Raw genomic sequence first — 12,789 nt, 5'->3', positions numbered from 1 at the left:
GAAGATATGTATTCTAAAGAGTGAGATATTTGCTATATTAAAAGGCATTTGAAGTGTTGAGGCCTAACTCTTGAAAGGTAACGATTAAGAGGGAGTGGCAGTGACATCCAAAGCTAGAAACTGTGGTGGCATTTCAATGGCTGCACCTTTTGTTGCTCCTCAGTTCAAACTTGCTATATGTGCAATTCTGGTGCTACCATTCTTATTCACAACAGCCACTGCTGCTGATATATTCCTTGATTGGCACGTTTCCACTGACTTCAATTTGAAGCCTGTTTCTACTGATCAACCGGTGTGGATTATAAGTACCTTTCATCTATTCATCTTTTATTTCTCTTACTCATCACTTGTTGCTCATATATTTGGCAGATAATAACAATCAATGGCATGTTCCCGGGACCCCTTATAAATGCAACAACAAACGATGTTATTCATGTCAATGTTTTCAATCATTTGGATGATCCATTGCTGTTTACATGGTATATGTTATGTACTCCCTTCTTTCTTTTTCTCTCAATATTTCTGGCATTGGACAAATACTATTACTCTTACCATATGGTAAGGCATTAGAAAGCCACTTCCATGATTCACCTTTTTTCATTTTGTTTTAGTTTTAGGAGTGGGGTTATGCACTAAACTTGTACAAGCTTGGTTTTGGTGTAGGAATGGCATACAGCAAAGGCTGGATTCATGGCAAGATGGAGTGTCTGGCACAAACTGCCCCGTCCAACCTGGCAGGAATGGGACTTATGCTTTCCAAGCCAAAGACCAGATTGGCACATTCTCTTACTTTCCTTCAGTCAATTTCCTTAAAGCTGGAGGAGGGTTTGGTCCAATTCGAGTCAACAATCGACCAGTCATAAGTGTTCCCTTTCCAAAACCAGAGGCAGAGTTTGATCTTCTAATTGGTGACTGGTACAGCACTAGCTACAAGGTAATTGACTACTTGCTTGTTATTTCACCATTGATATTATGATGACTTAAGCAATTCCTTGGAATGCTACTTCATTTTCTGATCTTTAATATAACAGTAGTTCCTTTGTGTATATATATTTTTTTATTTTCTAATCCTGAGTAATGAATATACTTGATATTATTTCAACCAGGATGTTAGGTCCAGGTTGAATGCGAGAGATGTTCTCGCCCCTGATTGGATGCTAATAAACGGCAAAAGACCATACATGAGCAGCAAATTTTCTCTATCATTCGAGGCATTCAATGTTATACAAGGTAAGAAGTGAATAAGAGAAGTTTTATGAGTCACATTATGATCGTGTTGTCTAGTAAGTTAAATCCTTTATGATAATGTGTCACAGGAAAAACATATTTGCTTAGGATATCAAACGTAGGGACAACTTGGAGCTTCAATTTCAGGATTCAAGATCATCAAATGGTTTTAGTTGAAACTGAAGGTTCTTATGTGAATCAAATAGAGTTGGAGTCTCTTGATGTTCATGTAGGTCAATCCTATTCAGTGCTTGTCACAGCAAACCAAGATGCTGCTGATTACTACATAGTGGCCTCTCCTAAAATGAGTAGTGCCACAAATAATAACACTCTCGTTGGCGTTGCTGTGCTTCATTATAATAACTCTACCACACCAGCTAAGGGGTATCTCCCAAGTGGTCCAGATCCCTTTGATGTGCAATTCTCCATCAACCAAGCAAAATCCATCAAGTAATTGCAGGCCATAAATGGTGCTCCTGTGTTTGTTTGTTTGCTTTCTTATTGTTACCATACTATAATGCGAATGTAGGCAATATCAATGATGCTCCCAAACAGTTTTGAGCAGTTATGAAAACTTAGATCCTAGAGTCAATGCTTAGAACATAATAAAGCATTCACATTGTGGGTCTATTTGAATTGAAGGTGGAACCTGACCACTGGAGCTGCAAGGCCTAATCCTCAAGGAACGTTCAGTGTATCAAGTGTGACAATATCAGAGACTTTCATTCTAAACGCGTCCATAGCAACTATTGATGGGTTATCTCACTATACTGTCAACAATGTGTCTTACTTGACCCCAGATACTCCATTGAAGCTAGCTGATTACTTTTCCAATGGAACTGGAGTATATGAACTCGATGCTTTTTCTAAGAACAGTTCAAATGCTGAGGCCGTGCGTGGAGTTTTCGTTGCCAGTGCATTGCACAAAGGGTGGACGGAGATAGTGCTAAAAAACAATTTAGACATCATTGATACTTGGCATTTAGATGGACATAGCTTCTTTGTAGTTGGGTAAGTGTCTGCTTCATTTTGAAGGGTTTTAGTATAAAATGAGGTTTCGTGTAGAAAAGTATGCATGGCAACATTTGACATGTTATTATAAGGCCAAGTTTATAGTGAGATGAGCATGAGCATTATTTTGTTGGATGTGATAAATAAGAAATATTTGTTTTTAGAATGGGGGAAGGAGAATGGAATCGAGAATCACGGTCAAGTTATAATCTGTATGATCCTGTTGGTCGGTCGAGCGTGCAAGTGTACCCTGGATGGTGGAGTGCAGTGTATGTGTACCCTGACAACCCAGGAATGTGGAATCTGAGATCACAGAACTTGCAAAGCTGGTATTTGGGTGAAGAGCTCTATGTGAGAGTTTATGATCCTGATCCCAACCCTGCCAAAGAGAAGCCTCCTCCACCCAATCTCCTTCTATGTGGTCAGTGCATGTTCAAACCTATTTTCTACTCTTTTTTTACCCTTCTTTACCAACTTTGTTTTTTGGATGATGATTTGAAAAGATGGACTATTATGGTATTGATACCTTTCAATGTGCACAGGCAAGTATCAGACCCCTGCTCCAACCCCGGCTCCAACTCCGGCTCCAACAGCGGCTCCAACTCCGGTTCCAATTCCGGCCCCAACCCGGGCTATAACCCTGGCTACAACTCTGGCTCCAACCGCGGCTCCAAATCCGGCTCCAATCCCGACTACAACCCCGGCTACAACCCTGGCTACAACTCTGGCTCCAACCGCAGCTCTAACTCTGGCTCCAACCGCGGCTACAACCCCGGCTCTAACCCCGGCTACAACACCGGCTACAACCCTGGCTACAACTCTGGCTCCAACCGCGGCTCCATCTCCGGATCCAACCCCGGCTACAACCCCGGCTACAACCCCGGCTACAACCCTGGCTCCAACCGCGGCTCCAACTCCGGCTCCAACCGCGGCTCCAACCCTGGCTACAACTCTGGCTCCAACCGCAGCTCTAACTCTGGCTCCAACCGCGGCTACAACCCCGGCTCTAACCCCGGCTACAACACCGGCTACAACCCTGGCTACAACTCTGGCTCCAACCGCGGCTCCAACTCCGGCTACAACCCCGGCTACAACCCTGGCTCCAACCGCGGCTCCAACTCCGGCTCCAACCCCGGCTACAACTCCGGCTCCAACCGCGGCTCCAACTCCGGCAATTGCTCCACTACACAAGGCACGTAATCGAAATAGAACAGGGCCACAACCAAATGCTCCATCATCCAACGCATCCAATCCACGTAGAACAAGGTATTGGGACGTTTTGTGTTGTTACATATCATTTATGCGAGATGCTTACAAACTAATATACCAACCTCCGTAATGACAAAAGGCTTTGTGCTTGTCGCTGTTTGCTTGTAAACTAATGTTTTCTTTTGTGTTTTCTTTGTAATAGGAATAATAGGTCTCTGATTGCTATGATCACCGCTGCCATATGGTTTTTCTGTATTGGTCTCCATTAATTGAGACGGTCCACCCTTTTCTAAGAAGATTGGAGATATGCAGAACAACATGAGGATAAAATGTGTACAACATTTCTTTTAATTAGCTGGTCAAGAATTAAAGGTTACTTGTTACTGTATTCTGTTAGTTTTTTAATTTTCAATATATAGAGATTAAGATTTGTAGTCTCACTCTTTTGCCACGCTTGGTAGATGTTTCGTAATCTTTAGAACGATGGAAAATTATGCGTGTTTTAGGTTCAACATGCAAGGGTGTCTTGATTGTTTATATAGAAGCAAAAAATTTTCACAATGAGGAAGTTGTTCTCGCCGTTTGACCACCTCCTTGAGTGATCTAGGTTGAACGCCTCCTTCAAAGTCCACTTTTTCTGGTGATTTCTTTCTTCTTTTTTTGGTTGTGTTAGAATATGGCTCCGTTGTAACAAAGAGCGCCCTACCTGTTGATTACACTTCAACGATCAAGTCAGTTAGGGTTCATCAAGAGTAACCACTTGGAAAGTGTCTTCGAAAATGTACCTTCACTTGGAGATCCACTCCCTTTTTATATCCATCTTTGCAACAACACTTGCTCATGGAAATAAAATCCTAACTGAAAATAAAACTGAGCACATAAAATAATAACAGAAAACTCACCTGTCATGGGCATCAATTATTCAACATTCTGTTATAAGCTACATCTAGTCTCACCTTACCCAAGGTGAAATCCACTAAAAACAGTACACACCAATTACAAAACCTAGTGTTCTTGAACCCTACAAGAACAAGGCACACCTAGTTGAAAAACTCTATTTTAGCACACACAACTCTTCAAGAAACTCTATCAAGAAGAGTCTTACAACCACACTTTACAAAGAAACGAATGATGAAATGAATACACCTGGAAAGAGAAGTAGAATTCTGACTAGACCAATAGAATAGATTGCCAAAAACAGTGACAACACCTCCAACTAAGCACATTTTTTTCTTTTAAAAAACTCTTTCAAGAACACATGCTCATTCTCTGAAAACTCCCAATCTCTGTTTTGACTCGTTTTCTCAACACCCTTTTTAGTGAGTTATAACTCTCTTTATATAAGAAATGATTTATAACAAAATTTCAAAAAAACAGTTCAAAAAGCTGTTATAAAAAAGAACAAATTGAAGTTATAATGAATGGATTTATTTTCAAAAAGACCAAGAGAGATTTTAAACAGTTGCAACACAATTGTTTTGATATCATGAAAGGCTGATCCAAGTTACTTGGTGCACAAAACAATGTTATCAAAAAACTTTTCCAAAAACCAAGCACCAGCTAAAAAAGAATCTATTCATTTGAGAAAAAAACATTATCATTTTCTGTGCAGTAAAGCATATTTTTGGAAAAGCATGAGAAAAATATTTTAGAAAACGTTGTGCTTGATCTTATCACCTTGATAAGGGTTAAGAGGTGGGTGACGATGCGAAAAGTTCACTTTAAACACACTCTAACCTATACACAAAACTATCCAATTACAAATACAAATACCATCTTCAAAGCAGAACACACACATTTCTTCATCAAACACATTGACTTGAAGGAGGCACATCCATCTTCAACACTTTATACGTAACCAACATGCAATAAACAGACATACACAATTATATATAAGCACATACACACAACAAGCCCTACCCCTACGTAGGGCAGCCACATTGTGTTCGTTTTCGACAAGCTCCTTCAATTGGGTTAAATCCATAATCTCTACCCAGGCCCAATAGCTTAGCTGACCACTCGCCAGCCCACACCGAGGACCGAGCTAATATCGGAATAAGCCGTTGATCGAGCCCCTGTCCAGTTTATAAGTCCCTCAGGCTCGAATTGAGCTAGGCTAAGCAACAAGTATGAGTGCCTCGGTAATTGACATAACGGTTTCACAAGGGTTACGTAGGCACGGTGCACGAAGAGTCGTTGACACAAAGTTTCACCTTGATTAATCCCTAACACACATGTGGCACAACATCAAGGGTGGAGAAAAACATAACGTTTTGAATTCCTCTCTCTGTATATACGATGCCAAAAATTCATTCGCGCCACACTGCCTCAATCCACTGAATTCAAAACCCTTCCTCTCCCTCGAGCTTGCCTTTCATTCTTCTCGCGCCTTCCATCCTCAAAGTTTCCTCTTTTCAACTTCAACAGGTATTTTCTCTTTTCAAGTTCTTTATATCTTTGAGAACTTATATCTATACTGTTTGAGCTAGGTTCGCATCCAAATTTACACTTTCCGCCAATGATCATGATTGTTCCTCTTTTGTTCGTATCACCAAACTTTAAATGTGCATGCATTCAGTTTGCTATTACTTATTCTGTTTGGTCTGAATCTCGTTTTTGCAACCTGCATGTATGTTGTGTGTTTTAGATAAACCCTATCATGGATTACAAAGCCTTATACCCTTGGGTTCCCTAAAACCTTTTGGAAGAAACCTCTTCCTATATTGCCTCTGACCGAATAGAAACCCTTAGGAAAAATGGTTGCCATTTTGGTGGGGAAAATGATAAGATACATGTAGTTCCCTGTAGAGAAAATGACCCAGTATGTTGTGATGAGTCCTCTGATCCTGGGAAACCCTTATGCTTTTTCTATGCCACCGTGTTTAAGAAGGTATGTCTACGCCTTCCTCTTACCTTCTTCGATAAAGAACTTTTAACTGAGCTAAACATTGCTCCGACCTAGCTACATCGCAATAGTTGGGCATTCGTTCGAGAATCTGTCGTTCTTTGTACGCAGTTCAGCCTTACGTCGTCTGTGGAGGTTTACCTATACTTGTTTTAGGCCAAAAAACTGGGCCGCCAGCTCTGGGTATCCTTCAATGGCGCCCTTGGGAGGGGCTTGCTTACCCTTTTCCAATCTTCTTACAAGAACTTCAAGGGTCACTTCTTAAAATTCCATGCCAATAAATATCACCCTACTATTTTGGATGAGTTCCCTTTATACTGGACCGAAAAGCCTTGTTTCAATGTGGCCCAACGTCTCGAAGACTTGCCATCCTCCAACTAGGAAGTTTGTAAGTTCTTGTCGAGCTTACAACTTTTTGACACCGCTTATCTGTTGAGCAAAGAATTCGACCTAGATGCCCTAGAGAGTTACACCAGTACATTTCTTTTTTAGACCTAGCGAGTGTTAGAATTGAGAGCCTTAAACAAGAGGGGGTGAATTGTTTTCAAACGTTTTTCAAATTTTTTGAAGGTATGAAGAAAGTCAAAGCAGAATCACAGCCAAAGGAATCAAAGAACACAGGATATAAAGCAATTTTAGTTGAATTCCAGAAATTCAACCAGTTGTTTCTCCGATTCAACCGGTTGTTTTTATCAGCAAAGTGTAAAAACAACTAAAAACAAATATACAAGAGTTAAGGGAGAGAAAGAATCACACAAGCAATTTTATACTGCTTCACTCTTATACCAAGAGCTACATCCAGTTCCCATAAACCTTTGGATATCCACTAAGTAATCAAAAACCAAATTACAAACACACAACCACCAAAGAAGTGATCTTAATCCCCTCAAGAACACACACTTCCTTTGGCACACCACAAACACACCATAGATCAGAACACCCTCTGACTCTGTGAACACTAGTACTTACAGAATTACAAATCAAGAAGAAATAGGATTGATCACACCTGATACAAATCAAATCAAATTACACAACAAGTCCTACTTCACTCTTGATGAAATATCCAAAGCCTTAAGCAATCTTGGAGAAAGCTTGATTTCAAAAACTGATCTTGTAACTTTAATGCTAGGAGCGTATAACAAAACATTTATACTCCAATTAGCAGTTGAAAACATTTATTATAAAAGCCAAATCAGTTTCAAATCATTTAAAGCAGATTTAACAAACATAAAAAAATTCTTTTATGACAATTAAAAAAACAGTCGGTTGATTTGTCGAAATAACCGATTGAATTAGTTTGACAACAAAGTCAACCAAATTCAAATTTGCCAAAACCAGTTTAGAAAACCTTAAGTATGAAACAACTGATTGAAACGATAAAACAACTGGTTGTTTTTCTACTTCTTCATAAAACATTCTTTTAAAAAAGATTTGAATTAAACCAGCTTTGGATTCAAACTAAGAGTGAATTAACAAATTCAAACTACCCCAGAACACACCCAACTAAGCTACAATCAGCCTTCAAGCAATCCATGGAGATTTGGAGTCATGAAAGCTCTTGTTCAACAATCCCCCCCTATTTAATGAAGACAAATCATTGGTTTGCTTTGTTGTGATTTGTTTGAATTTGAAGGTACCTGCAAAACAATCAAAACAAAAGTACCAGGAATTAATTCCATCCAGAATCTCTTACACTACAAAACCAGTTTCCACTCTGTGATTTCCACAAGGAAAATCCACAAAATTAGTGTGAAAAACCAGTGTAAGTAAGGTGAAAATCAGAGTTTCATGCACAACTATATATCAGCACAAAACTAGTTTAAAATAGCAATAAACCAATATATTCTCCCCCTATTTGTCTTCACAAATAGAGTAAAAGAGTATAAAAACAGTTTTCACAATATCAAACTTCAGAAAGGTTTTGAGAATCAACAATTCCCAACTCATTTCTTAAGAGAAAGAACTTGTCCTTTGGCAAAGGCTTGGTGACAATGTCTGCCAGTTGCTTTTCTGATTCAATGAATTTCACTTCACAATCTCCATTACAGACATGATCCCGGATAAAGTGATGTCGGATCTCAATGTGCTTTGTTCTGGAATGCTGAATCTGATTTTTGGTGAGATTTATAGCACTTGTGTTATCACACAGCAAAGACACATTGCTAACATGCAGTCCAAAATCTTCCAACTGTTGCTTGATCCAAAGAATTTGTGCACAATAGCTTCCAACAACAATGTACTCAGCTTCTACAGTTGACAAAGCCACACAAGCTTGCTTTTTGCGGTGCCAAGATATAAGACTTGAGCCAAGTAGATGACAAGTCCCACTTGTGCTCTTTCTATCCAATTTACATCCTGCAAAATCAGAATATCCAACTAAATGTATAAGAGAGTGTGAAGGATACCATAAACCCACAAATGTTGTTCCTTTTAGATATTTCAGAATTCTCTTGGCAGTTTTAAAATGATATTACCTTGAACTAGATTGAAATCTTGCACAAAGACAAATAGTAAACATGATATCAGGCCTACTTGCAGTGAGATAAAGTAAGGAGCCTATCAACCCCGTGTATTTGGTTTGGTCCACTGTTGTTCCAGCTTCATCAACACTCATGTAGCAGCTTGTAGACATGGGTGTTTTTGCAGCTTTACAGTTTTCCATCTCAAACTTTTTGAGTGTCTATTTGCAATACTTAGATTGACATAGAAAAATGCCATCCTTAGTTTGCTTGACTTGCAATCCCAAAAAGAAAGACAACTCACCCATCATTGACATCTCAAACTCCCCCTGCATGGCTGCCACAAAATTTTTACACAAGCTATCATTGGTAGCACCAAATATAATATCATCAACATATATTTGTACTAAAATAATAGCATAATTAGACTTCTTAATGAAAAAATTCTTATCAATTTTCCCTCGTTCATACCCATGAGACAAAAGTGTTAGAATGTATGACCTTAAACGAGAGGAGGGTGAATTGTTTAAAGGTGGTTTTCGGAAACTTTTTAAGCTAGAATGAAATTCTTTGCAAGAAACCAAATTAGGAATTCAGTTAGCCAAGAAACAAAGCACAAAACAGCAAAGCACCAGAAAAACAATTGGTTGTTTCTTCGAAACAATTGGTTGTTTATACCAGCAAAACAACAACAACTGAATTTAAATGAGTTTAAGGGAAGAAAGAGATACATAGACAATTTATACTGGTTCACTCTTAAACCAAGAGCTACATCCAGTCCCTAGAATCCACTGGGCAATCCACTAAGCAATCAATTACAAATTACACACAAAACCACCAAAGAAGTGACCTTGATCCCCTCAAGAAACACACTTCCTTTGGCTCAGCACACACCAAGAATGTTGATCTTGACAACCTCAACAGCACACAACCCTTCTTGGCTTTACAACACCAGAATTTACAAAGTATTCAGAACGAATTACACTTGTTACAGAATGAACTGAAATCAATACAGATGTAATCCTATTCCACTCTCTCTTGAGAAAATCAAAGCTGAAAAAGTGAAATATCAAATCTTGAAAGCAATCTCAGAAAAACTCAAATATGTTTTTCTCTTTTCTTGTTTGTTATAAAAACATTAACAAATTATTTATAACTTTCAAATATTGGTCAAAGCATTTAAAACAGGAGCGCATTCAGTTTGAAAATCATTTAAAGCACACTCAACTAATAAAACAGATTTTGTTAGGATTTTCAAACAAACAATCGATTGATTGAATGAAACAATCGATTGTTTTGGTTTGACAACAAGTCAACCAACCAAAACAGTTTTCAACCTTTTCAAAAACACCTAAGAGTAAAACAATCGGTTGTTTCGACAAAACAACGGGTCGTTTTTCACTTAGTTTGAAAAACACTTTAAACTTAAAAGATTTGAAAACATTTTAGCTTTAGATTCAACAAAGAGTGGATTACACAAATAAACTACCCAGATCCTACTCTAAAACACAGCAGCAACTTCAGCCTTCCATCAAACACTAGGATTTGGATTCTTCAAAGCTTTTGATCAACCTTGATTCAACAAAAAGGAAATTTCTAAGCCTTTCATACCATTGTCTAGAAGCTTGTTTCAGCCCATATAAAGCCTTTTTCAGCTTATACACATGATTGGGAAGCAAATGATCCTCAAATCCAGGTGGTTGTGATACATATACCTCTAAATTGATGATTCCATTCAAGAAGACACTATTCACATCCATTTGAAATAATTTGAACCCACTCATACAGGCAAAGGCAAGCAGGAACCTTACAGCCTCCAATCTGGCTACTGGAGCAAATGTCTCATCATAGTCAATTCCCTCTTCTTGGTTGTACCCTTTTTTCAACTAGTCTAACTTTGTTCCTTGTGATCACTCCAGATTCGTCTATCTTGTTCCTGAATACCTACCCACTTGGTTCCAATGATGTTCATCTGATCTGATCTAGGAACCAAAGTTCACACATCATTTCTGGTTAAATAGTTAAGTTCCTCATGCATAGCAGTCATTCAGCTTTCATCCTTAAGAGCTTCACATATTGACTTAGGCTCAACTTGAGAGATAAAGGCCATGTGTTTGAAGTAGTTTGAGACAGTTCTTCTGGTAGACACACCTTTCTGAATCTGCCCAATAATGTTCTCCACAGAAAGATCCCTGGGAATTATCCATTCTTGAGGTAATTCATCCTGCTGCAGAAATTCAACCGGTTGTTTCGCAGAAACAGTTGGTTGTTTTTCTAAACAGTTCTCTAGATTCTTCAAGGTAGTGATTTACTCATCTTCCTCTGTAAGATTTCTTTGATATTCCTTTTTTGCATGGTTAGTTTCATAAAAAATGATATGTATAGACTCTTCTACAGTCATGAGCCTTTTATTATATATTCTATAAGCATGACTAGATAAGGAATAGCCAAGAAAAATACCAACATCAGCTTTCTCATCAAATTTTCCAAGACTTCCCTTACCATTATTCAAAATGTAGCATTTGCATCCAAATACCTTCAGATGACCAATGTTTAGTTTCTTGCCATTGAATAACTCATATGGAGTCTTTTTCAAGATAGGCCTTATGAGAACCCTGCTCATGACATAGCAAACAGTGTTGACAGCATCCGCCCAAAAGTACTTAGGCAAGGAAGATTCACTCAACATGGTCCTTGCAAGCTCTTCAAGAGACTCGTTCTTCCTTTCAAAGTAGAGAAGTTGTGGAAGATTCCAAGCTTTTCACAAAATGAACTAAATTTTTCATTTTAAAATTCTCTACCATGATCACTTCGGATAGAACAAATGTTGTTGCAGGTGGTGTTTTGCAACCTCTTAGCAAGCTTCTTGAAGGTAGCAAAAACACCACTCTTTGATTATAGAAAGAGTTTCCAAGTAAACCTGGAAAAGTCATCATCAACAACAAGAGCATAGTAGTTTCCCCCAAGACTCATAGTTCTTGAAGGACCAAAGATCCATGTGAAGCAGCTGAGGGGGGCTTTGAAGTGGAAACCACATTTTTTAGTTTAAAGGAGTGTTTAATTTGTTTTCCCTTTTGACAATCGTCACAAATGTGATCTTTCTCAAACTTGAGCTTGGGTAATCCTACAACAAGATCCATAGAAATAAGCTTATTCAAATGCAACATGTGAATATGAGTTATTCTTCTATGCCATAACCATTATTCCTCGTGTTTGGTTAGAAGACAGCCAATGGAAGAAGGATGGAAAATATCAAGTAAGTAAACATTGTTGACTCTTTTACCAATCAACAATACTTCCCATGAATTTGGTTGACGAATTTCGTAGGTGCTGGATTTGAAGGTTACTTGATAAACTTTATCACACAGCTGACTAATGCTCAGTAAGCTATGCTTAAATTCTTCTACATATAAGAACATCATGAATTAGGAAGTTGCTCTTGTCACCAATGGTGCCTCTCCCAAGGAGCTTTCCTTTATTGTTTTCCTCATAGGTTACATGCCCTTATTGCTTTATACTAAGGTTGATAAACATGGATTTCTCTCCTGTCATATGCTTGGAGCAGCCGTTGTCAAGATACCGCATGTGTTGTTTTTCTATCAAGGAGTCCTGCATAAGAGAAAAATTAAGCAACAAGATTTGGTTCCCTTACAAACTTTGGTCCATGATCATTAATTGGATTTGTTGAAGCTTTAAGATTCTTAGGAATCCATTTCATAACACCTTTAGGAATAGAAAATTTCCTAATTTTGCAGTACCTAACTGAACGACCTTTTTTCATACAATAGAAGCAAGTAACAACCGGTTATTTCAATTTTTCAACCGGTTGAAATTTCCTGACAGTTGAATAAGGCTGTGAAACACCACTCTTCTTGTTCTGTGGATTAAACCCCATTCCAGATTTCCCAAAAACACAATTTTGAGATGCTATGACAGTTTCAAAATTTGATTTTCCTTTAGAAAGCTTGTCCACAATTT

The 12,789-nt window shown here is 38.4% G+C and overlaps 1 protein-coding gene across 1 annotated transcript; it reads left to right on the top strand.

The window, feature by feature from the left end:
- LOC137829642 (monocopper oxidase-like protein SKU5) lies at window positions 1-3,898 on the top strand. The gene is made up of 9 exons (XM_068636490.1): window positions 1-292; window positions 370-479; window positions 664-934; window positions 1,107-1,230; window positions 1,317-1,677; window positions 1,870-2,238; window positions 2,403-2,659; window positions 2,781-3,504; window positions 3,650-3,898. Exons 1-9 carry the CDS (start codon window positions 137-139, stop codon window positions 3,714-3,716), a joined length of 2,439 nt encoding a protein of 812 aa, XP_068492591.1. The 5' UTR covers window positions 1-136; the 3' UTR covers window positions 3,717-3,898.
- The last annotated feature ends 8,891 nt before the right edge of the window (window positions 3,899-12,789 follow it).

This window comes from Phaseolus vulgaris, chromosome 7 (assembly GCF_000499845.2).
Source record: "Phaseolus vulgaris cultivar G19833 chromosome 7, P. vulgaris v2.0, whole genome shotgun sequence".
Taxonomy (NCBI): Eukaryota; Viridiplantae; Streptophyta; class Magnoliopsida; order Fabales; family Fabaceae; genus Phaseolus; species Phaseolus vulgaris.
This window is presented reverse-complemented; position numbering and strand designations above follow the sequence as displayed.